Source organism: Vanellus vanellus, assembly GCF_965231255.1.
Source record: "Vanellus vanellus genome assembly, chromosome: 1".
NCBI lineage: Eukaryota > Metazoa > Chordata > Aves > Charadriiformes > Charadriidae > Vanellus > Vanellus vanellus.
The window spans coordinates 37,182,108-37,208,587 of NC_138905.1; the positions used below are offsets into that span (position 1 = coordinate 37,182,108).

General features: G+C 37.0%; 1 protein-coding gene across 1 annotated transcript in view; it reads left to right on the forward strand.

Moving 5' to 3' along the window:
• MON2 (MON2 homolog, regulator of endosome-to-Golgi trafficking) overlaps positions 1 to 26,480 on the forward strand; it is a 76,783-nt gene that overhangs the window by 18,712 nt on the left and 31,591 nt on the right. The window contains exons 3-21 of the mRNA XM_082479319.1: positions 1,176 to 1,303; positions 2,147 to 2,278; positions 5,227 to 5,356; positions 5,912 to 6,009; positions 7,459 to 7,584; positions 8,339 to 8,533; positions 9,281 to 9,405; positions 9,788 to 9,927; positions 12,471 to 12,624; positions 16,581 to 16,813; positions 18,512 to 18,593; positions 19,303 to 19,484; positions 20,709 to 20,821; positions 21,417 to 21,521; positions 21,763 to 21,843; positions 21,931 to 22,004; positions 22,083 to 22,173; positions 23,494 to 23,595; positions 25,808 to 25,918. Of these exons, the coding sequence (XP_082335445.1) occupies positions 1,176 to 1,303; positions 2,147 to 2,278; positions 5,227 to 5,356; positions 5,912 to 6,009; positions 7,459 to 7,584; positions 8,339 to 8,533; positions 9,281 to 9,405; positions 9,788 to 9,927; positions 12,471 to 12,624; positions 16,581 to 16,813; positions 18,512 to 18,593; positions 19,303 to 19,484; positions 20,709 to 20,821; positions 21,417 to 21,521; positions 21,763 to 21,843; positions 21,931 to 22,004; positions 22,083 to 22,173; positions 23,494 to 23,595; positions 25,808 to 25,918 (2,402 nt within the window). The remainder of the gene's footprint in view (positions 1 to 1,175; positions 1,304 to 2,146; positions 2,279 to 5,226; positions 5,357 to 5,911; positions 6,010 to 7,458; positions 7,585 to 8,338; positions 8,534 to 9,280; positions 9,406 to 9,787; positions 9,928 to 12,470; positions 12,625 to 16,580; positions 16,814 to 18,511; positions 18,594 to 19,302; positions 19,485 to 20,708; positions 20,822 to 21,416; positions 21,522 to 21,762; positions 21,844 to 21,930; positions 22,005 to 22,082; positions 22,174 to 23,493; positions 23,596 to 25,807; positions 25,919 to 26,480) is intronic.

Here is a 26,480-nt window from a genome sequence, read left to right on the forward strand (position 1 = left end):
GAAAAGCACTCATCGATCTGAGTCATGCTTTCCATTAATCTTTCAGAAATATCTTATTTTTTTTAATTTTATGAAGTTTATCTCAGATTTCTAGAAATTACTTTTGTGGGGAAAAACTTTTTAAAATGTCAATGTGGAATGTTGTATTCATTGTGAAGATTTTTGTCCTTAAAAAAAAAAAAAATTCATGAAACTTGTCTTTTCTCCTGACAAAGCTTAATTTTCAGAAGCTGCCCTTTTCACTAAAATACTGGTTGAAAAATTCACAGCCAGGTGTATGTACCCAGGATACAAACAGTCCAGTCTCTTTCTCCTCCTGTTTTGTTGGTAGCATTTTGCTATCAGCCTGGAGAAGAGGAGGCTCCAGGGAGATGTTATAGCAGTCTTTCAGTACTTAATGGGGGCCTACAGAAAAGGTGGAGAGGGACTGTTTGTCAGGGAGTATAGCTATAGGACAAGCGGTAATAGTTTTGAACTAAAAGAGAGTAGATTTAAATTGGATATGAGGAAGAGATTCTGTACTGTGAGGGTGGTGAGACACTGGAACAGGCTGCCCAGAGAAGTTGTAGATGCCCCATCTCTGGATGTGTTCAAGGCCAGGTTGGACAGGGCTTTGAGCAACCTGATCTAGTAGAAAGTGCCCCTGCCCATGGCAGGGGGAGTGGAACTAGATGATCTTTAACATCCCTTCCAACTCCAACCATTCTATGATTCTACTCCCCTTCATTCTGCGTGCTTTATATGTCTCTTTGTGCCATGCTTTGTGTTGCTTTTGAATTTGGTACTGAGGTGAAGCAGAGCAGGAGAAGGCTACCAGTCTAAAGCTGGTCACTGCTGCAAGGCCAGAAAAAGCTCTGGGGTGGGCAGAACCTTACAGCATCTTACTAACCAAATGGACTCTTAACTGGATGTTTTGGATTTGGAATGAGAAGGTCACTTGAGTGTGTAAGGGTGTTTGAAGGTGCTTGGGACTTGAGCCTCAGCCAGGGTAATTGTGGAAGTGAGCTGTGGCAGCCCAGTGTCTGCCTTCACTTGGCTTTTCCCTGTGGTGCGAGAGTAAATCCCAGATTTCCAAGACTGGAGATTGCTTTTTGTTAATAGGTATGATTAACAAATTTTGCATTGTATTCTTCAGAGCATTAAACATTGACTGCCTCTGTATCTCTTTTTGAAAGCATTGAAAGAGAACAGCTCAGAGGTAGTTCAACCTTTTCTAATGGGTTGTGGAACAAAGGAACCAAAGATCACTCAACTGTGTCTAGCAGCCATACAGAGGCTCATGTCCCATGAAGTTGTTTCAGAGGTAAGATCAATCTTTATATAAATACATACATATTTCAGTGTGAGAAGTACAGGCCTCAAGCTGAAGGTGAATGCTTGTTTTTAGGAGGCTGTTTATATTGTAATGAACATAGTCTCATATTTGGTTTTAAAAAAATTGTAATTTAAAATGAAAGCTTTTTGACCATTAAAAAAAAAAAAAGAAAAAAGAGATGAGGAAACATTAGTAACTTCTAGAAGGAAATTAATGAAAATTCAAAGTAGCTTGCATTCTAGTAGTTTGCATTCTTATGCTGCAGGAACAGAATATGTAATGGTCCTTGATAAATACAATTCTTAGTAGCATCCACAGAATTTGCTCTGTGTGACAACATTATGTACTATCTTTTTGTTACATTTTACTTTTAAAATTAAGATGCACATTTCTTGCAACTGGAAATGTCATGATATGTTATGGTACTGCATATATAGTATGTGAAGAAGCTGGTGAAAATAATACTGTTAAAATATACCTTCAGTTGTGCTTGCATAATGTAAAATTACACTGTGTTTTCTCTGATAGAAGTGAATTTTGAGAGTAAAATGTCTTTGTACTGTGTCTTCTATATTTCCAAGTAGAAAATGAAATACACACTTTAATTTGAACTACACATTGAGAGATTTCTGCTGTCAATTCTTTAAACGTATTTTGGGAAGTTTGTGACAATGAAATCAGCTTTATGTTCTCAATGTAGTCCTATGGTGTAGACAAACAGGCAAATTCAGTTATGATATGTGCTTATGAGAGTGCTATTCTTGCATGTGCACACATGATATACCGGTATGTAAACATCTTAATTGTTGGCAAAAAATTATTTCTTTGTAGGCTGCAGCAGGAAACATTATTAATATGCTTTGGCAACTGATGGAAAATAGTCTTGAAGAACTTAAATTGCTCCAGACAGTCCTTGTACTTCTAACAACCAATACAGTTGTGCATGATGAAGCACTGTCCAAGGTAAGAATTGTTGTTGCCAACCATAGTACCTAGAATACCCAAGAGGAAAAACAGGGACAAATTTTAAATATGAAGCATTTGGAAATAATAGAAGAGGAGGAAGCTTTCTTGATTCTCTTGTGCCTCTATTGTCTTTATATCTAGACTTTGAAAACAGTATTTCTTTTAAATTTCTTTTCAATCTGTTTTTTAATTCCTCCACAATAATACGTTTCTGACTTAATGGGAACTTTAAATAAAAACACTCTGCTAATGCCTGTCGTTCTCATCTGCTAAATTCATTGTATGTATGTTTTCAAACTGAAAACAGAGCACATTGCACAGTGTAAGCTCTCACTAATAAAGGAAATATTAGAAGAAGCTGTCTGCCACCCTGCCTTAAATCTTTTTCAGAAGCTGTCCAGTTATTGCTCTTTCAGTCAGAACTGAAATAACATTATTGCATAATTTTAAACATGTACCATTTTGGACATTGTTTCAACTAAAACAAAAAATAAGGATTCGGATCCATTTTAATCTTAAATTACAAGATAATTGTCTTTGAAGGAGCAGCATTGTTTACCCATCTGTGAATTGTGAAGTTCTGTTTAAAATAAGTTCCTCTTCTAGATTACATTTAATAATTTTTTCTCTTTAACATAAGAAATATCTTTTGTTTTTAAAGAAATCAGTCTAAATTGCTGTCTTTGTTACACTGCCTTCAGAGTATTGGTTTAATATCAGAGCTGGTTTGTTTTTTGGTGTTTTTTTTTTTTTTTATTATTTGAGAGAGAGAATAGAATTGAAGAATGTTTTTTTGTCTTCTGGTGGAAGGTTTTCAGTTTTTCTTTGCTTCTAGTTTTAATGAAATAACTTCCTAGCTGGTTAAATGTGAAAATATTAAAATCATTATTAATCTACTTAGCCAAGGGAAGGAAAAACATGAAAGGAAAACAAAGCTAAGTTACAAAGGTCTGCTGAAGGCAGGAAGATAATGGAAAATTTATAAAACCTATTGATGGTAGAATAGAAACCTGCTAAGGATGAATGGTTTGTGAGTAGGTTCCCTTTTTACTTAAGTAGTCAAATAATGTCAAAACTCTTCAGCGCTACGTTGTTTCTTTTGTTCCAAACAACACTCATTTTCCAAACGAGGTGCTGTGTTCTTGGGCAGAAGCATGATTTTTGAAGAAAATTGAAATAGTTTAGAAAGTGGGATAGTCAGTCATTAACTGGGTAGCAGATGTTCTTTAACAACCTGCAATGTTGTCATTTTATCAAATTTGAATCTAGGCTCTAGAATGAGATAGTTGCTGTTTAAGTCCACCGTACCTTTCCCTTCTGCATATCCTATATCTGCTTCTCATCACTTCCCTTGTTTATTTTTCTTCCCCTGCCTCCATATGGCCGTGTCACCCCCCTCCCCCCCCCCTCCCCCCGCCTTATTCTTAGGTTCTTGGTATCTATATCCTATTTCACTTACCTTTTTGGGGTGTCTTCGAAACACATTTTTCATCATCCTTTATTTGTTCATCTCTCTAATGTCTAGAAACTTTCTCCTTTTGGACACCAACCACAACAGCATGTAGGCGCATCTGTGTCAAATAAGTAGGGAAGGTCTTTCCAAGCATGCCGTTCTCTTGTCTTGTGTCCTGATCAAGAAGCATGCTCACATAATTACTGGAGAATCTAATTGCTATACTTCTAAAAATTTCCTTAGTGCATATTAAAATCTGGTACGTTTAGAAATGTAGTCAAGTTTGCACAGGCTCTGACAGGGGTAGGAAAAAAACATTCCTGACAGAGCAATATCCTGTAAAATTTCTTGGTGTTGTCCAAGGTCTGAAATTAGTAGAGTTTCTCATTTAACGGAATATAAGCATTACTTGGCATGGGTAAAATGCTGCAATGGTTTGTTTGGTTTTTTTTCCCCAAGATTCTGTTGAGAAATATCTGAAAGTTGTTTTTTCCAATGTTGAAAAGTTCTTAGAGAAAATCAGTTTGAGCCAGACATATATTGCATATTCATATTTCAGCTTGACTGAAACACTAATTAAGTATTTCTACTAATTACTAAATTAAGAAAATTACTGGCAAATCATCTTGAAAAGCCCCTTAATACAGGCACTGCTGTTAGATTCACCTATAGAATCATGCAGTGTCTTCTGAAAGTCCAGAGGTGTATGATTGTGTTGTAAAATTTAAAACTAACATGGGGATACCATTTGAGCAGAGTCCACAAATCATTTACAAGAAAAAGAAGCAAAAGAAAATTCTGAATCTTTTATGGCTTAGAGCATATAGTGGTATGTCCAGGCGTGGTTGAGGTTCATGCAAGTACAAGAACACAGAAGAACAAGAAATACAGGTTTCATTACACACGCAGATGTTAATTTTCAAAATTCATTATAAAATAACTAAGTATTAAACTACGTGTTAGAGCTAATATGAAATCCAATGGGAAATGGTATTCAGGTCACTGCCAGCCCAACAACACTATAAAATACACGCCTTAGAGAGGAATAATAGCAGTCGAGGCAACATGGTTGTGAAAGTATTATGATGTAGGAGAGGAATGGCATTTTAACTTTGGAGCTGACTGACCTTTCTGTGATTAACCACATAATCCTAATGTCCTTTTGACATTTATATTCATAGAAGTTGTTTTATGTGGTTGACTACTGTGTATTCTCTCTATGATGATTGTAGTTTTATTGGCACATTGTAATGTCTTCAGTTAATACCATTTAAGATTACCTTTGGGGTGAAGTACTAAAGAATTTGGCTAGTGTAATCTATAAAACTTACTCTAGTTCTTCAAATGTAAAATTATTAAACCGATTTTTTTTTCAGGCAACCTTTCGGCAAACTAGCGGAAAGCATTCCTCTATCAGCTGTCCTGACTCTTAGCTGAAAGATCAAAATATATTATTGTAAGGTGATTTTTATTTTTTAATTTTTCCTTTCAGGCAATTGTACTTTGTTTTCGATTGCACTTCACAAAAGATAATATCACAAATAACACTGCGGCGGCTACAGTGCGGCAGGTAGTTACTGTTGTATTTGAGAGAGTGGTTGCTGAAGATGAACGATACAAAGGTGGGTGTACTTCGTACTCTGCATTTTTTTTTTACCTGTTTTTTGGACACACATCAAATTTTTATCCTTTTCAGATAAAGTAGTAGTAAAAAGTCTATAAACTTTATAAAACTAATCACAGATATTATTAAATTTTACTGTCTTTTATATATTTACTTGTATTCAAAGGAGATTAAATCCTTAGCCATTGTGTCAGTCCAAGTCAGTACAAATGTACTAGGTATAAAACCTAGATTTTTTTTTTCAAGCTGTGAGAACTGATCTTCAGATTAGTGTTGTGACGGAATTTGAGGTGAGGGTGTCATTTAAGTTGAAGTTAACTTAGATTACTGAGTGTGAAATACGTGGCAGTAGTTTGAAGAGAAAGTTTGTTGGAAAGAAGTGATTGGTACTGGTGATCTTTGGTATTCAATCTAATGTTTATTTCTGTGGACATGATATGTTGCAGAAGAATTACCTGGCCATTCTCCTGCGATCTTTTTGTAAGAACACTTATTGCATACTTGATTTTCAACGGTTCCTTTGTTCACAAAAGTAATTTTTGTTTTTACACAGATACGGTTGACCAGCCAGTTGCAGTTCAAGGAAATAGTAACAGAAGATCTGTCAGTACACTGAAACCATGTGCTAAAGATGCATACATGCTTTTTCAGGTAATTGGGGAGCATATATTTATACATTTGCACATATTTATACATTTGCATATGCATATATGAGTGGGTGCGTCTACATCTCTAAGAAATTTCAAAAATTTGCTCTTGGCATATTGACAAGGTTCTTAACCAGAGCCTCAGGCTTTCTTAAGTACATTTATTTTAATTGGCAATGATATGCTGTATCCCAGGGGTATGACTGGAAAATGAAGACAATGTGGCCTATAAAAGTGTTTTACTATAAATCTTAAATAGTAGTTAAGCATGCAAGTCTGCATTAAATTCAGGATTGTTTTTTCTGTGAGCCAAACACTGCTACTATAGTTCAGTCTTGTTTCTTGTACTTGGTATTGTATATTAAAGTCACGTATGTAATGAAAACATTAGAGACGTAATGAAAACGTTAGAGAACAGTGTAGAGGAAAGGGACCTGGGGGTCCTGGTGGACAGCAGGATGACCATGAGCCAGCACTGTGCCCTTGTGGCCAAGAAGGCCAATGGCATCCTGGGCTGTATTAGAAGGGGGGTGGTTAGCAGATCGAGAGAGGTCCTCCTTCCCCTCTACTCTGCCCTGGTGAGACCGCATCTGGAATATTGTGTCCAGTTCTGGGCCCCTCAGTTCAAGAAGGACAGAGAGCTGCTGGAGAGAGTCCAGCGTAGGGCAACTAAGATGATTAAGGGAGTGGAGCATCTCCCTTATGAGGAAAGACTGAGGGAGCTGGGTCTCTTTAGTTTGGAGAAGAGGAGACTGAGGGGTGATCTTATTAGCGTTTATAAATATATAAAGGGGGAATGTCATGAGGATGGAGCCAGGCTCTTCTCAGTGGCGACCAGTGATAGGACAAGGGGTAATGGATTCAAGCTGGAACACAAGAGGTTCCACTTAAATTTGAGAAGAAACTTCTTCTCAGTGAGGGTGACAGAGCACTGGAACAGGCTGCCCAGGGAGGTTGTGGAGTCTCCTTCTCTGGAGACATTCAAAACTCGCCTGGACACCTTCCTGTGCAACCTCGTCTAGGTGTTCCTGCTCCGACAGGGGGATTGGACTAGATGATCTTTTGAGGTCCCTTCCAATCCCTAGCATACTGTGATACTGTGACCTGTGAAAAGTAGTAGTTGTATTCATCACACCACTACAAATCTTCTTGACTTAGCAGGTTCAGCGGTCTTGAGATATTTTTGAGGGCAGGACAGCGGTCTTGAGATATTTTTGAGGGCAGGAATGAACACAATTACTACAAGCATACCAGAAAAGTTTAAAATTTCTTTCAAAAAGTATTTTATTTAATAATTTATGTAAAAACAGTGTTTGAGGAAAAATTGTGTTGAAATCGGAAAATTACTCGTTACAAAAGAGGAAGAGAGTGTAGATTTTGTTGTAGATTCAGAAAACTTATGCTGGTACAGTACTGTGCAGAGAATGTAAATGTTATTGTGTTTCTTTTTAAGGATCTCTGTCAGTTAGTTAATGCTGATGCTCCCTACTGGCTCGTGGGTATGACAGAAATGACCCGGACGTTTGGCCTTGAACTACTTGAGTCAGTCCTGAATGACTTTCCACAAGTTTTTTTACAAGTGAGTAGTTCTTGGAGGGGAAAATCAGGAAGACTTTGTTCACATGGGTAGTAAAATTTATGCTTCGTTAAGTCCTCTTTAATGTAGTGTAAGTGTTACTTTTCAAAAGGACTTGTAGCTTTTACACATTGGGTTTTTATGATAGAGAAGTACTGTGTGCTTTTTGTCCATTTTTGTCTGTTTCAGTACACGTTATTTCTGTTTGTGCGTTTTGTAGATTGTGTTGTACTCTGTTTCTCTTTTTGTTTTGCCATTTACATCTCCTCCAAAGATGCATTTTCTTATCTTGCATGATTTATGATAGCTCTGTAGCTTAGTTTGTGGAATTGTTATTTCTATGAAAACATTAACCTCACCCCATTTGCAAAGCAGCAACAATCATGACTATGAATTGTGTGGATCTACTGCATATAAATGCACCATGATCCTACAGTAATACGTTTTAGCAGACAGTAGCTAAATTAAAAAAATAAGTATATAATAAGTGATGTATTAGCAGCCTACTTCAATTTGCAAAATAGAAGAGGGGTGCATGGTATTAATCTCACCATGTAATTTCATCATGCTTTCTGGTATCTTTACAGTGGTGTCTACCGTTCTTCTTTTTCATTTCCTGAGCCTGTAATTTATAAAAAGATTTACATGACTTCAGAGTGCTTGATCATAACAGTAAATGTAAATAAGATGCATAATCAGAGCTACTGGTCGCAATTAAATAATATCTGCTTATAATTTGTTCTGTTTTCTTTTTCAGCATCAGGAATTCAGTTTTCTTCTTAAAGAAAGGGTATGCCCTCTTGTTATAAAGCTTTTCTCCCCAAATATCAAATTCAGGCAAGGTTCCAGCACGTCATCATCCCCAGCACCAGTGGAAAAACCATACTTCCCCATCTGTATGCGTTTGCTGAGAGTAGTTTCTGTTTTGATTAAGCAGTTTTACAGTTTGCTGGTAAGAATATGTTCAGATTTTCTTTATGCAATTCTGTTTTTCTATGTATAAGCCAGTATTGTGATCAATAATAGTATTAATTAGTTCTTGGGAACTGTTGACTATATACTGAGGGAAGAAAAGTCTATTCTTTTGCTCATATGTGTATTTGTATTTACATGTATTCTACATGTATGATTTTATTAAACATGGGCTTGTATAACTTCTCAGAGTAGATTAGCTGTTGTCTTTTCTGTTCTTAACTGCCTTTCAGTTGAGGTTTTGGGAACCTTTTGATTTTATGTTGTTTGCCTGGCTTTAGATAATGTTGATTGCTGTGCCTTGTTAATACTTGCTAAGAGGCATTTGACTTGTGTTGCTAAAGCTGTTGACAGAGTGTGCATAAAAAACACGTGTTCAGCTGTTCTTACCTCTCGAATTTTAGAATTTGCTAAAAAAGATTTTTTTTTTTCTGTTTCATTTGTTTACTGTAGCATATGTAAGAACTTTAATGCAACATCTGTGAGGAATATAACTCCTTCAATACAATTGCATATGTGGTGTTAGCTTTGCAAAAATATTATGATTATTGATTATTAGGTACGGCTTTTATATAATTTTTAGTAAATGCTTGTTAAAGGGTTTTTTTAGATCCTGTGCAAATCTTGCTAGGATAGGACTTCTGAGATGAAACAGAAGTATTTTGGAGAAAATATTTTGTAGGAAGCTTTTTCTTCTAATTTAATGGCTATAAACTATATCTTTTAGGTAACAGAATGTGAAATCTTTCTGTCATTGCTGGTTAAGTTTCTGGATGCAGATAAACCACAGTGGCTAAGAGCTGTTGCAGTAGAATCTATTCACAGGCTTTGTGTGCAGCCTCAGCTTTTAAGGTATTAAATATATTGAATTTCACTTTTACGTAAAATTTAAGAGAGCTTTTTATTTTTCTCTGGTGGGAAATGCTTCCTAAAACATTGTAAATATGTAGGCACTTAAATGCAATAAATTCTTCAAGGTATTTTTTATAAAGCATTAGTCAATGCTTATTATCCATTATAGTTATCCGAGTATTCCAAATCCACTCTGTCTTACCAGTGTCAAAGGAGCATTTACCTAAAACTAAACATTATTATTTACCTAAATATTTGTGGTTAAAATGTGCTTTTAGTCTACAGTTTGGGGCGGGGGGGGGGGGGGGGAGGTTGCTGTTAAAATATGCCTTTAGTCCCTAATTTGTGAAATACTTACTATGTTTTATAAAATACTTTCCAGGTCCTTTTGTCAATCGTATGATATGAAGCAACATTCCACTAAAGTTTTCCGTGATATTGTGAATGCACTGGGGTCCTTCATCCAGTCACTATTTCTTGTACCAAGCACAGGGAATGCATCAGCAACACCAAACCAAACTGGTAAAGCCTTGTCCTCACTATCATTTTAATTTTCCAGCATTTTCTTGTAATAATAAATTCTGATTTGATTCAGTATATACATTTGGCTTGGTACAGATCTGTACTTCCGTGTTCATTGAGGTGAAGAGCTAGCCTGAGACAAAATAGTGTTTTCAGGTCTGGTATAACATGTGATTTTATCTACCTGTATTGTGGGGAATATGTAGCCCCCAGTCAGCAGAGCAGTGCTTCTGCATTTGTATCTGCTTGTGAACCAAGGAGCTTAGTCACTGTACAACTTTTCTGAGGGAATTATTTCTGTTTTCTGACTAAAACAAATTTGTCTGATTTCTGTCTCCTTGTGTGGGGATGTCATTTATGGTGATATGCAATTGAAGTGGTAAGACAGAATGTGTTTGCTTCCCCCTGGAAGGCAACAGCTAATTCTTCTGGATGTTTAGGGACAAAACTGGACTGAGGAAGCCAAGAGGTAGAAAGATAGATCTGTGTTTTGTAGATGATATTTGCTTTTTCTGTAAGCTGAGAATAGCCACTTACTGAAACTAAACTTGATTTTGTTTTCTTGTAGCCAGGGTTTTGGCATTTCACTAGGTATGTTTTTATTTCTATAAGAAGAAGTGGTCCTCCTGTTAGTGCCTTTGCAGGTGTCCATGTCCGAGTTAAGGCTTTCTGCTTCTTCCCGTGATAGTGGAAGCAGAGGCCTCAGCAACAACCAACATAAAAATAATTTCTAAGGGTGTCTTTTGATGTGCCTTCTTGAAAGAGATAACAAACAAATAATCAAAGTATAATTATTATAATCATATCTATTAAATTAATGAACATTAAAAAGTCTGCTTTTACACTCCTGTCTTCCAAGGTTTGCTCATGAAGTCTGAATTCCAGGTTGGTGTTAGCATTGATAACATGCAGAAATTTGTGTCAGTAGCTGTGTCTGTACAGAAGCTGATAGAATACTTCTATTAGTATTATTTCTGGGTGAGTTTAATCCATTTAAGGTAAATCAGAAAAGCACTTTTCATCGTGTAACATGCACATATGAGAAGCTATTCCAAAATACTCATTCTCCTGGAAACTTCAATTTTGCCTTCATGTGAAACAGCACTTCAGTAGGGTCATACCCGTAGTGCTGTCGCTATTTCTGTGGCTTATTGTTCCAGTTTGTTTTCTCCTTTACCTTTTCACTTCTTTCTGCCTGAGTGTTTCTCATGTCTCTTTCGCATGGATTTCTCTTTCTGCCTCTTTTCCTCCTATGGCCATGTCTTGAAGACGCAAAGAGCAGATCAATGCAACCTAATTTTCAAACTGAGTCTTCTGATTATAATGGTAGTCCTGTTGTAGCATACTGTCTTACACGCCTTCTGAACCTCAGTTTTGCAACAAGGTAGCTGTTTCATAGGAGAAGTTGAAAGCTGCATCTACCTATGTTCCGTGTCACTTTTATTATACTGGTGTAATGTAAGCCTTTTTACCACATTAAGGAGTTATGTTGATATAAAAATTGTTGTGTATGTCTGACTGCTCAGTGGGATCACAGACTATTACACCAACGTAACTGTGTTGGCAGTGTTTGGTTAACCATTTCTGTTTAGCAATATGATTTTGTTGTTTCAATCTGTTAAGCTTTACTGAGTTAAAGTGTCTACACAGGCTTCTGTGTGTATTCATAGTTCCTTAGTAGTGTAGTCTCTCTACATATTACAAGCCAGCACACCAAAATGGCAGTTGTTACACTGATGGTTTGGGTGCTGTGAGTCACCTTCTTGGGGGCTCTGCTCTTCTCTGTACAGACAATGGAGAGAGAGAGTCTGAATTTGTGGTACCTACTCCAAGTAAGTATAGACCTCCTTCTATATGTAGGAAGTATATATATACAGCATTCCTTGTCTTTTTATCTGCCTTTTTTTTTTTTTTTTTCTCCCACTTCTTAAATTGGAACCAAAATTTGTTCCCTCCTAGCTGTTGGTTGGCATGTTGTCAACTCTTCCTTGACATGGTTTGTTTTCTTCTACCTTGGCTTGGAACAGATTCAGTGTTGCAGTTCTCTTTCAGTTTCTTCTTGTGACTTTTCCATTTCTGAAATCTTGAAAGTTTGTGATGATCTTTGTTCTTGGAATGATTAACCTCTCTTTCCTACTACTGAGTTCTAGATGCAACTATTCAGATAATCCTTAACCTTTAAATACCTGTCTGACTCTTCACTAAAATATGTATTGTTTTATTAACACCATGTAAGTGTAGTTCATTCACGGAATGTTATGAATGCTGCTATACCTTTCACAGAAACATTTTATTCTGACTGAAAATAAGGCAGTTGGCATCAATCAACTGCCTTTTAAACTAATTACTTTGCACATAAAATCACGTTCTAGACAGCAGAGGGAGCTCAAAAATAGTTTTTTTGTGTTGTTGGTTTTTACTATTGAGTAGGCCATCTCAGGTTAATCTATGTATCTCAACTTAAAAATTAAATATAGAAAAAGGATGTTTGCTGATCACTAAAATTAGATTGGTTAATTTTATCACTTTGTTTTTCCGAACAGGAAGCAATGCATCAGGGAGTACTGGTTCAGCACAAACTAATCCGGGAGTGCTTGGAATGGGAGGAGGTGCAACTGTATTACCTGCCTTTGAGTACAGAGGCACTTGGATACCTATCCTGAATGTAACAGTACAAGGCAGTGCTAAAGCTACCTAGTAAGTACCTCTATCTTTTTGAAAATGTGTATAACAAATATTTTTATTTCCAACTTGATGGTTTAAGGATTTTTTTATTAATGAATATTGAGGTCTTCATTTCACTGGCATTGAGGTATATTACGGATTTTCTTTTTGTCAGTGCCATGAGGCGTCCTGATTTTTCACTATTTTGTCCGAATGCTCTGGATTCTGATCCAAATATCCCCTATGGCTTTAGCATCTGTTGGATTTTTTCCTGCCATACTGTTGCTGTAATAACTCTTTACTTTTAGGCCTCACTACAGTATATAACAATCTTAGAATATCTTTTGCTAGGTTGTGTAATGGTAGACATTAGGGGCATTAAGCAAATAGGACATCAGTGGGACTGAAAAATAGCTTTCTTACACCAGCTTTATTGTATTTATATCCTTATTGATCTGGTTATAGTAGATATTCACCAGGTTGTCGTTCGAAACAATATGTTGACCTATATACAAAGGTTAGACTGAGTGCTTCTTAGAATGGTCAATTATTTTGTCATGACTTTGTATAATGGAGATTGTGTTCTCAGTTTAGAGCTCTGAATACTATGTTACTTTTAAAATAGTGGGAGTTTTTTCATGTCAGTCGTGATCATTGAGTGTCAGTCTCTTCCAAATGGAAGTTATTTGTACAGCCAGTGAAATTTTGGCATACTGAAACTCAGTGAAATCAGCAAGTAAGCCTGGATCTCAATACGTTTTTTAAGGTAGAAATGCCTTTATCTGCCTTTGAGACACGGACAAATTCATCCTCACATTTCAATAGTTTAATGTGTATGTGTTGACTTGACTTTTTGTTCTGGCAGTGGCAACGAATGTTATTTTAGGTCACCTGACTGATCTCAGGAAATACAAATTTTTAACAAAAGTGTGTGAAAGCTAGTTCATGCTTTTGCCAGCTACTACAACCTCCTGCTTTTCTTCCTTTCCTTTCCTTTTTTCTTGCTCTGTATTCTTAACTGGCTCAAGAACATTGCAGCCACCATCATAGCCTCCTGTGCTGCTCTGAACTTGCTTGTGCCCTACCTTTGGATCCCTGCAGTTACTCCGTGATTCCCTCTGAGTAATTTTTGCATTCTTTTTTTCTTCTGTGTAAGATTACAGAATTGTTGCTAGCATATCTTGTCAGCAGTGTTTCTCCTATCTTGTACTTTTGTCAGTAGTCCCTGCATGTAAAGAGATGACTGACTTAACTGTAGATTTGGGTCATATCCTAGCATTGATTCTCTCCTACTTCTCTGTTGTGGTTTAACCCCAGCTGGCACCTAGGACCACGAAGCTGCTGACCACCTAGGACCACTCCCCCTGAGTTTGGATGGGGGAGAGGATTGGAAGAGTAAAAGTGAGAAAAAAAAACTCATGAGTTGATGTAAAGATGGTTTAATAGGTAGAGCAAAAGCCGCTTATGCAAGCAAAGCAAAACAATGGATTCATTCACCACTTCCCATGGGCAGGCAGGTGTTCAGCCGTCTCCAGGAAAGCAGGGCTCCATCATGCGTAACAGTTACTTGGGAAGACAAACACCATAACTCTGAGCATCCCCTGCTTCCTTCTTTTTCCCCAGCTTTGTATACTGAGCATGACATCACATGGTGTGGAATATTCCTTTGGTCATTTGGGGTTAGCTGTCCTGGCTGTGTCTCCTCCTAACTTCTTGTGCCCCTTCCTCCCCCCCCGCCCGGGCCTGCTTGCTTGCGGGGCAGTGTGAGGAGCAGAAAAGGCCTTGACTGCTTAGCAACAATCAAAACTACCAGTGCGCTGTCACACTATTCCCATCCCAAATCCAAAATGTAGCATTACACCAGCTGCTAGTAAGAAAATTAACTCTATCCCAGCTGAAGCCATGACAATGACCTCTAACTCACAGGTAGATCCGTAGAATCGTTTAGGTTGGAAAAGACCTTTAAGTTCATCAAGTCCAACTGTTAACCTAACACTGCCAAAACCGCCACTAAACCATGTCCCTAAGTGCCACATATACACGTCTCCAGGGATGGTGATTCAACCGCTTCCCGGGGCAGCCTGTTCCAGGGCTTGACAACCCTTTCAGTGAAGATTTTCCCTATATACATCCTGGATTTTCCCTATATACATCCTGAACCTCCCCTGGTGCAACCTGAGGCCATTTCCTCTTGTCCAATCACTTGTTACCTGGGAGAAGAGACCAGCCCCCACCTCTCTACAACCTCCTTTCTGGTAGTTGTAGAGAGCAATAAGGTCTCTCCTCAGCCTCCTTTTCTCCAGGAAAGCCCAGTTCCCTCATAAGACTTGTGCTCTAGACGAGCTTCACGAGCTTTGTTGCCCTTCTTTGGACACACTCAATGTCTTTTTTGTAGTGAGGGGCCCAAAACTGAACACAGTACTCAAAGTGCAGCCTCACCAGTGCCGAGTACAGGGGGATGATTGCTTCCTTAGTCCTGCTGGCCTCACTATTCCTGGTACAAGTCAGGATGCTGTTGGCCGTCTTGGCCACCCAGTTGCATTGCTGGCTCATATTCAGCCAGCTGTCGACCACCACCCTCAGGTCCCTTTCTGCCTGGCAGCTTTCCAGCCACTCTTCTCCAAGCCTGTAGCACTGCATGGGGCTGTTGTGACCCAAATGCAGGACCCGGCACTTGGCCTTGTTGAACCTCATACCATTGACGTCGGCCCATCAATCCAGGCTGTCCAGATCCCTCTGTAGAGTCTTCCTACCCTCAAGCAGATCAAAGCAGATCAACATTCCCATCCAGCTTGGTGTCATCTGCAAACTTACTGAGGGTGCATTTGATCCCCTCGTCCAAATCTTTGATAAACATATTAATTGTATTAAACAGAACTTGCCCCAATACTGAACCCTGAGGAACACTACCACATTGTAACTATAAACCCCTTTAATAATTTTAATTAGAGCCATATATATGTACAAACTTATTTGTAGATAGAGGGTGAAATGTTGACCATTTGATTTACCTATGCTGCCTATGCCTGCAAATATCTAAGGCAGCTATCTTCAGGAAATTAGAGGCAATAACTGAAGCATTACCTGTTTGGGAGAAGGAAAATCTTTTGTGCAGAAAAGAGTGGTGACACTACAATGTAAAAGTTTCTTTGGTAGCTGGAACGCCTAGCCTTTTTAAGAGTGGCTTGTAGAGCAAAACAAAAATAGTGGTGGTTGGTGTAGCAGGTAGTTTTTGTAACAGACGGTCTCTCCTTGCGTAGATACTGCTGTTGTGGCAGCTACAATCTGTTTCCTGAAATCAGCAGTTCTTTATGTGCTTTTAAGGTAAAAGATGAAGAAAAGTGGCAATGAGGCTGCAGTTCCAGCATAGTGATGTTTTAATTGCATGGTTTTCAGCAGTGAATCATGTAGACATTTCCTCTTTGTACAAATAACTTCCATTGTTTAACTATGCATGTTGGTGGTGAATATTTGGTCATATATTATCTAGCTATGACAGGCTTTTCCGGTCATACAGACTCAAAGATAACGATAATGGAACGTCTGACTTGTTCTCTATTTGTTATACTTATATTCACACTGTCATGACTTTCTGACCTATTTCCTCTGTTGTTGCTATGTTCTTGTGTTCTTCTGAACAGGTTCTGTTGCAGCGGCTTTAAGTAAAAATAATAATAAAAGTAGAATAATTCATTCAGTGATGCTTGCTTATATGTGTTAATTTTTTAAAATATTTATTTGCAGATTTAAATACTGTACTTGGGGTTCGTACCCTTTCATTTGCTGTTTTATTAGTGACTCATTTGCTCTTTTATTTAATGGCTTAATTAATCAAGAAGGTTGTTCTTCTTGATTTGCTATGAATCTTGAAGGATGCTATTTGGGGCCTGTTTGTACTTAACATTCATTTGGAATCTTGCTTTTTATTTTTGTTTTTTAATCACAGTGGTACTGTTACACACTTACTTGTCACGCTTTCAATTTTTTAGTTTGGAAATGCTGGACAAAGTAGAGCCACCTACGATTCCTGAAGGCTATGCAATGTCAGTGGCATTTCACTGTTTACTGGATCTTGTCCGTGGTATCACTACCATGATTGAAGGAGAGTTGGGAGAGGCAGAACCAGTCAGTCAAACCACAACAGAGACAACTTCGTTACCAGCACAGTCTTCAGAGCAGCAAGACTCTCAGTCTGTATCTGACCAATCAGAGAAAGAACTAGGTATTTGAAAATGCAAACAGTATATAAAATGCAGCAGTTTTACATAAAGCAGGATTAAAATAGTTCATTCTTTGTTGCTTGAATTTATGGTTTCTAAATAGTATGTAAAAACTTTCAATGAGGTGGTTTTGTTGGTTTTTTTTTTTGTTGTTGTTTTTGTAAGAGAACAGCAGTATTCTCTAAAAATAAACACTTGAGGTACTGCTTCTGTCTTATAGCACCTTAGACATAGACTTCTTATGGTCCATTAATACTTTTTTACATGTATCTACGTGGGGTGTGAGGGAGAGATAATGGACATTCTGTTCTGCAGAACTACTGTTCTGGCATCCTGTGTCCTTAATTCCGCTTAACACTGAGATCCAAGGTCACAAGACACAACTTGACTGACAGAAATGTTGCAGTTATGACCACATTAAAACAAATCAGTATTTCTAGTAACAAAATAAAAGGAGGAATGTTTTAATGGCGAGATTTTAAATAAGGCTGAAGTATTTAGGGCAGAAGTTCTTTAAAAGCAGAACTATGAACCAAGGCTTGTATTTGTGCAACATGTGAGGAGCCTGTACGTGTACGTACAGAAGGGCTTGTGTCTCAGGAGTGATTTTGGCTGGTGTACCGGGAGGCGGAGACTGGAGTGCTGAAGTTCGTCCGGCGGCGACAGCGCTGCCCGAGGGCGAGGGAAGGGGTTGGTCCCCAGCACCGCCCGCGGCTGGGAAAGGTGGAGCTCTCCATGGTGCTGCAGGCGGCGCCGGCTGAGCACAGGACGTCGGCATGGCGTGCCAGAGGGAGGGAGGTGTGGAAACGGTACGGGCAGATTATAGGTCTGTTAGACGTTGGTGTTTGTTTTTTTTCCTATTAAATTAAATACATGGAAAAAATATGGAAAATTACAAATACCAGAGGAGAGTATTTTTCCTTCACAAGTTGTATAAGGAATGGCTGAAGGAACTGGGGTTATTTAGTCTGAAGAAAAGGAGGCTCAGGGCAGACCTTATCGCTCTCTACAACTACCTGAAAGGAGTTTGTAGAGAGGTGGGGGTCGGGATCTTCTCCCCAGTAACAAGTGAATAGGCCAAGAGGAAACAGCTTCAAGTTGCACCATCACAGGTTTAGATTGGATATTAAGAAAAAGTTCTTCACCAGAAGGGTTGTCAAGCACTGAAACAGGCTGCCCAGGGAAGTGGTTGAACCACCATCCCTGGACGTATTTAAAAGGTGTGTAGACGTGGTGCTTAGGGACATGGTTTAGTGGTGGTTTTGGCAGTGTTAGGTTAACAGTTGGACTTGATGATTTTAAAGGTCTTTTCCAACCTAGATGATTTTGTGATTCGCTGCAAAATTTCAGTGCGTTTCTTGTCCCACATTTATGCACTCTGAGTGTTTATTTTTATGTTTCTTTGGACAAAGATTAAAAATAGTTAAATATACATTTGTAAGATTTTTCTGGTGTAATTTAGAATAAGCATTGCCTTGGTGACATTTCTTACCTCAGCAATGTTACTTTAAATGCGACTTTTTTAAATGGTACTGGTGTGAATGTGTTTGTGTATACACATATATGTGTCTGTATAAACAAACATGTAAAACCACACTTTAAAAGATGCAGTAGCAACCATTTTGTTTGTGATATAATTGGAAATTATTAAGTAAAATATTGTGTTTCTGCTATAAATAAATATATGTATTTATTTCAAGTTAGCAGAGCTGTCTGGGAAGAAATGGTGAATGCTTGTTGGTGTGGTCTTCTGGCTGCTTTGTCCCTCCTCCTTGATGCAAGGTATTTGGTCTTTCATTGCTCTTGATTTTTCAAAGATGACATTCCCAGCTGTATTTTGAACTGACCTTTGATACCGGTCAAGTTGACAGTTGTATGAGAGAGCACTGTTCATGGCACCTGAGCAGACAGGTTTGTGGGTTAGTGATGGCTAGACTGAGTGAGGATCTGTTACGAGTAAACGACACAGAAGCCTCCAGAAGTCTAGCATCAACCTTTAATATATTTCAATATAGAACAATTAATTACATTTTCAAATTCTTGCATTTAAACTATTTAAATTATTTATATTTCTTTTCACTTTGACTGAATGTTTCAACACATTGAAGTGATTGTACCCATGTCCTGATTACTGTTGATAAGAGACTAAATAATGTCACAGTACTTGTTAGTACTATGCAGTCTTTGAATTGGAAAAGCTGTTTACTAGCTAATAACTTTTGTCTATTTCAAAGACTCTTTTGTTATCAAACACCATTTTCTGAAATTAGTGTTGAATACCTCCTCATAATTTCCTGCCAGGTCATTCAGAACTGCAGACCAATTTTATAGCAGATGGTTCTGAAGAATTTTGTTGATTGGTTATGCTTGCTCTTCAGTATTTATAGTGTTGAGAGGTTTAAAGTATATGTTCTCGTTGTTTTCAGTTTTGTTTAGCTGTCTGCTTCTGTGCCGTGGATTAATTCTTACTAAATGATATGTACTGTTTCAGCACTGATGAAGCTGCCACTGAAAATATTCTAAAAGCAGAACTGACCATGGCTGCACTTTGTGGAAGACTGGGTCTTGTAACGTCAAGAGATGCCTTTATCACTGCCATTTGCAAAGGATCCTTGCCTCCTCACTATGCTCTTACTGTATTAAACACCACAACTGCAGCTCTGTCCAGCAAATGTAAGTATATAGGTTTTCCTTAATTCTGTTTCTGTGTATTGTCCTCTAAACCCACATTTTCTCAGGGTGTGATTGCAAAGATATGCAACTGTAGTATTTGGCTATACTAAATTATGTTAGAAACCTCAGACAGGATCTAGACAGCCTGCTTTCCAGGACTGGTTAGTCTTACAGCATCTGCTGGGTATCACTCTAGTCAACCTAAAACTTCTGGAACTCTGAGCATATATCAGAAGTTCACATTCTAAGGAGATCTGTCTGTCATCCTAAAGATCTGTTAGGATATGAAATTAAGGCATTCAAATTCTGAAAAGATCTCTGGGCAACTCAGATACTTAAGAGTTGGCTAGAACATCCTGCATTTGTGATGTACTACAGTCTTTTCTACAGCTGTTAAGTGATGGTAGTTCTTACTGCTTAAATGGAAGAACTTAAGTTCTGGTCTCTGTTCAGCTTACAAGAAGTTGAATCAATGCTTCCCACATCCTGAAAGAATGTTGTAATTCATGGGATATGCCAGTTGAGAATGTACTTTGTTTCTAATTTTGAAAATTAATTACTGTGTACCAAGAAATGCAATTACCTGAAGAATATGCAGATGGATCTAACATTAGACCTCTTAATATAAAACAAAAATACCTTAGTCAGGGAACAAGGACCGGTACCTTTACTCCTGCTTAGAAGCTAAGTCTATTACTAGATCGTAAGTCTGTGAGGCAGTATGCATGACTGAGCTACACGGATCTCTATAGAAATGAAGCAGTGAACTTAAGTTATTTTATATAGGTTACCCTTCTTTTTACAGGTGAGTCATAAAATGGGTGTCCTGAAGTCCTGTATTGGGAAAACATCATGACATACCATTTATGATACCTTCATTTTCTGAGTGCACTACAACAGTAGCACACAGTGATACCATTTATACACAATTACATAGTCTAATGCTCGTATCTTAGCACAGATATTTCAGTCTTGACATAAAATGTATTAATGTATTGCAAGCAATATCTAATAGTGAGAGGGAGTAATAACTGGCACATTTAACTCCGTAAGGCAATGACATAATAATCTAAATATAACTAAAGGTCTCAAAGTGAGCTACCTTAAAGCTGATACTGTGAAAAAATTCTCTGGAGTGTGTTTGCCAGAAGGTGGTTGTTACTACAAGTAAGTACTGGATTTTAAATTTAGATTTTTTTTTTTTTCTTCTCAAATTTCCTCTAGCATATTCCATTCAGGGACAGAATGTTCAAATGATCAGTCCCTCAAGTGAGTCTCATCAGCAAGTTGTAGCAGTAGGGCAGCCCTTAGCTCTTCAGCCACAGGGAACAGTAATGGTAAGTACAACTTGTGAGTTATCTCATCCTGCTTAACTTCTTCTTTTTGCCTCTCAATATGTCTCAAAAATAGGCAACAGATAACCATTATTTGTAAGAATGCTGTTTATCTGCAATATTATCCTAAGTTTTTAATTTGGAACAGCCTCAGACAGCGAAGTTCTCTAACAGTAAAGAAGACTTGTCCTTGTTTTTTATCTGTCTCTTAGCTTGGCAGCTCTCATCCATTCTATTTGAAAAACTCTAGGTCTCAGCTCAGTTATGTGCCTGTATGTGAAGGTTCACTTACATGTTTTTTTTTAAGATAGGCTCTGATTTTGTGGAGAAGATGCACATAAAGCTGGAGTACTTGAACTTGTGTCTTTGATAAAAATGTGAAACTGAGGGGAGAGGGCAGTGATCAATTCATATTCAACCCCAGGAAGATAAGACTGAGAGGAGAGATACTGAACTACTTCTTTTAAAAAGATACATTGTACAAGTGCAAACAAAATGCAATTTTTAACTACATAGCTTAAAGATTACAAGTTTCCTAGAAACACTGTTACTGTAGAATAATAAAAAATGTGTGACTGGTTGGTTGTGTTTGTTTTAGCTGACTTCAAAAAATATCCAGTGTATGAGGACGCTACTCAACTTAGCTCACTGCCATGGAGCTGTTCTTGGTACATCGTGGCAACTTGTCCTGGCTACTCTTCAGGTATAAAAGGACATACTTATTAGTTGCTTTAATGCCATAATTTGGTTTTGAGATTTTTATGTAAGCAAAAGAAGAAGCTTTGATTTAACTCATGGTGTACTTGCATTGACATGAGTAAGTACTGTAGGATTTCACTTGAATTCTGTTTGGCTGGAAGGCTGCCGGCTAGCTCGAGTACAATGTTCATTTCCTCTCTGCCTGAAAAGGCCTTTCTGCTGAAAATGATCCTTTTGTATTACAGCATCTTGTGTGGATTCTGGGACTGAAGCCTGGTGTTGGGGGTGCGTTAAAACCTGGAAGAGCTGTAGAAGGGCCCAGCACAGTAAGTGTGATTGTTCATTTTACACTTAATGATTATGCAGTATTTTCTGTTGCAATCTATAAGGCACATTTCTGTCTCTTTTTCAAGGTTCTGACTACAGCAGTTATGACTGATCTGCCAGTTATATCCAACATACTTTCAAGACTTTTTGAAAGCTCACAGTAAGAAACCTTATCTTGTAATTAAAATAATGTGTGTATATCAAACTTGGCAGTGTTTTGATAGCTGTTATTTTTCAGGTACCTTGACGACGTGTCTTTACATCACTTAATAAACGCCCTTTGCTCCTTGTCTCTGGAAGCCATGGATATGGCCTATGGAAACAATAAGGTATAAAAAGAGTTCTTTCTTTTCTTTCTAGATGTTTTTGTGAAACAGGCAGAAGACCTGTACATTTTTCCTTTAAGCTAACTATTTCTAATATTAAGATAATACATTTGATACTCTAGAGTAAAAAATAAAGTATGAACCAGAAAATGTCTTGTTTGTAATGGTTCATGCAGTTACTAAATTCTCTGAATGTTCTCATTGTGTTTCTGCTATGTTTTTTTGGTTAACTAAGGAATGTCATGTGTTTCCATTAATCAGATTATTGGTGGATAAAACTTTTAAAAGCCCTTTTAATTTCAGAGTTTAGGGATTCTGAATAGCACAGTATGTTCTGCGAGATGGTCATTTTCATTTCAATTTTCTTTTGTAATATACTTCAGAAAAACCCTAACAATTTAGATATTAAAAAAACCCTGATAATTCATATTTACTTGGGAAAATGATGGTATTCATGTCAGCTTCAGTAAACAACCTTTAGCCCAGAAAGGTTAAAGACCCTGTGATTGAATAAGATTGGGTATATGTTTTAGTTGTAATCTAATCCCAGAGGAGACTTTCTGAAAGTTTTTCCTTGATCTATTACACTTGAGGTAATGATGACAGAAAATATGCTTTATAATATTTGACAACGAATGAAATATTTGAGAACAAATGAAAATAAGCAAAGTTTGTGTTTAAAATCGGTTGAAAACGAGAATAAAAAATCAGCAGAAATGGGAACAGAGAATAATTCCTGCACCACTGTGATTTTGACTATATGTAAGATTTAAAAAAAAATTTAGAAGGAGCTTGTCATAAATATTTGCATATGTATTTGATGAATGAGAAATTTGTCATATTCTTGCAGGGCATTTATGAAGCCAATGGAAGATAAAGCATAAGGGGGATTCTTAAATGAACTTTTCTATATTGTTTGTTCACGTATAATTTTAACTTTAGAAGTTGTGATGGGAAAAGGGCTATTTTTCTAGTAAAATAGGTTCTAAAACTGGTTGGAGGGAGGACTATGTAAAAATGAGAGTTTTGAAAGGAATATCAGTGCTCTGGTTATTGTCAAACGAGAAGAAACCTATATGAAAAATTAGGAAAGAAGTACTCTTCATAGTATGCTATTGCTACCCCCTTGTGGCTTCTCATGAAGTACTGCAGATGCTGTGGAAACTTCCCAGCCATGCTAGTTGTGACAGCATTCACAGCCTATGAAACACAGTACTTCAATGAGATTAATTGCACCTTAATTTATAAATTATAATGTAGAAAAAGGCTCTGACATTATCTGAGTTACCTAAAAGTTATGTGTTCAAATTCCATTTTATTAAGGAACCATCGCTTTTTGCTGTTGCTAAATTACTGGAAACAGGATTAGTTAACATGCACAGGATTGAGATTCTTTGGAGACCTCTGACTGGCCATCTTCTGGAGGTAACTAATTGCTTCTATCAGTTGTACTGTAACTTAAGTTTTATTAATAAAGATCTTGTGGAAATTAATTTTTAAAGTGTAATTAAAAAAAATCTAAATTGTATTTGCATGTTTTGGTTCATGCACTCTGTTTTTGCAAATTGAATGCATTGGAATTTGAATTTAAAAGTGAATTTATATATTTAAATTCCAATATTTTAATATCTCTTAGTGACTTTTTCCTTATGGTGATGTCAGTCTTTATACATTTTAAACATGGCAATGTTTAAAATGATCAATTTATTATACTTCATATATGTGTTATAATTAAGGTAACACAAACAGGTTTCACTTTGGATTCACATAGTACAAATATATATAGGAAAATTTTAAGATATGTTTTTGTGTCCTTAACAGATAGATTGAAGCCATTAGATTTACTAACAAAGGGTTTGGTAGTTTTCAAAATGTTTAAGTTAACATTTTGAATGGTCTCTTTAAGAGAATACTGTACAAATATGAAAATAGATGTCCTAGGTGGAGCATATTTTTCTTAAGTATTTTAACTTTGACATGAAAAATATGCTCCATCAAGTAAAAAAATCTTCAATTTTGAATTTGAAATTAAAATCAGGTGACAGTGTAATTGTAAAGTTTTAATTTTCTACACAGATGTGTAGAAGAGTGAAATGCAAAAACAGGGTTCTATTCAAAGTGGGTAAAGGAGAAACTTTCTGGAAAATGAGGAAGAAAAGCTATCTGATACTTCCTTAGAATCAGTTCATTATTTCAAACAGTATTAAGGATTGTCCCTCTCTAACCTTATTTGTGGAGATTATCTCCACATCTTTTTTCATCTAGAAGAAATTTGGATATTTTGGGGCATCTCTTTTTCTTGTCTTTTTTTCCCCCTCAAAGACAATAAGGTTCACCATCCACATCTTGAAACTCTGTGTTTTCATCTAGTAAGCAGTCTGTTATCCACTGTGGGTATTTGCCACTGTTTTGTGGGAAATACGCAGTCTATTTCAATTTCTTTTAAAGTACTGCTTTATTTCCTTTTAAACCTAAGTCATCAAGGTACAATAAGGAAGGAGAAAACACCAGCTATAAGTTCAGTTAAACACAATCTGAGGGAAGAGTTCATTCCCTGTCTCTGTAACTGATTATTTGTTCAGAATCAGAGCACCCTGAAGTAGTTCAAATTCCCTCTTTTTTTATGTAACAAAAATGTAAGTAATTCAAGAGAGTAGCTGTTTCCTGTCTGCATTTTTTAACATTAAGCTAGTTCTTCTGCATCATCCTCCTTTTCAGTTTTGCTAGTGGCTGATAAGGGAACGGTCCACCAACCAAAACAATCAGCCTTCCTTATGAGCCTGCCTTGGACGTTGATTCTGGATTCTCACACCATCTGCGCTAGGGCTGGAAGGGTGGGTGGAAATAATTACGTAGAGGTCAATGAAACTGTAGACTTATATTATTTGTTTGAGGGTAATGTGTCAGATATGGGAGTACAGTTCGTACTAGGTATCTGCAGTGGATTTGCACAATGTTTTTAATTTTTCTGTTCTAAAAAAAGCAATTAGCAAAACAATTAGGTTTAGATAATTAGGAGACAGAAATGAAGACATGCATATGAAACTTAAGCTTGAAATAGTATTCAATAGTGTTTTGGCATGTTTTTGAAATAATGGAGTGTAAGGTTTATTTTACATTTGCTATGTAGTTACTTTTTGTATTTGATAATATAGAAGAGCAGACACTTTGTGTTGGCCACTGTCATGCTTCCTCACTTGATTATGTTAAGCAGTGTGTGAAAGATGAAACTTTGAATTTTAGAGTAGCTTAAGGCTAAAAAACCTGAGAGTGTCAGGCATTCATTGAAGAGTTATCTGGTGCTTTTTAATCGGTCATTATCTGAATTAGCAGTTAGTATATTCACTTTGGAAAATGTATTGGCTTCAACTCTTGTGGTTTTCATTATGTTTCCTTCTGTGTCTTTCACTGCTTCCTCTTGATTCCTTATTCAGAAGGTATGTCTGTCCAAAAGATAAATTATTTTTTTTTACTGTTAAAGCTAATTTTATCATCTAGATATTAATTGTATTGTTGTAAAAAAAAAAATTAATGTATGTAAACTCTAATATAATTAAAATATCAATTTTTAAAATACTACATATATTCAAATCTTGGTTAAAAAGCAACTTTTAACAAAACGCTGGTGTATTTTCAGGTCTGTCAGCATCCAAACTCCAGAATGAGAGAATGGGGAGCAGAAGCTTTAACTTCTCTCATTAAAGCAGGACTGACATTCAGCCATGATCCTCCATTATCTCAAAATCAGGTAAAGTAAGTTTAAGAGCAGCTGCTTTCCTCCTTTTCTGGAACTTAAAATGAACATGAGATCAAAATCTTCCCTAGAGGAAGTTCTCTACAGTTCAATGAATAGGAGATATTTATAAAGCGACTTTACTATTGAGTTTATAAAGCCTACAGCTGTAACATTCAGATGTACCTATTGAGAATCACCTCATGCATTCCAATGAACTACCGTCCTTCCTTTTTCAAGTACATACCAAGGAGTGGGGATGCTTGCATATTATGTCCATTTGTTAGAACAAAATATGGATCACCCTTATGAGTGCAAAACAATTCCAGAATGTTTAGAATTATTTATGTGATGTGGCAGGTAAAAAAATAAATTGCCTAACCTTCCAAATCACAGCTACTCAATCCCTTATTAATAAAATATTCTAATATTTTTACTGAGGTTCAATGGATAGTTTTTTCAAGGTCTCTTTAGTAGGAAGCTGAGTCTAGCCCTGCTGGGGAACGTATAGTTGCATGATGGGTTTTATGCAACTGTGACAGCATGCTGTGGCTACTGCCTGAGGGACATGGAGAAG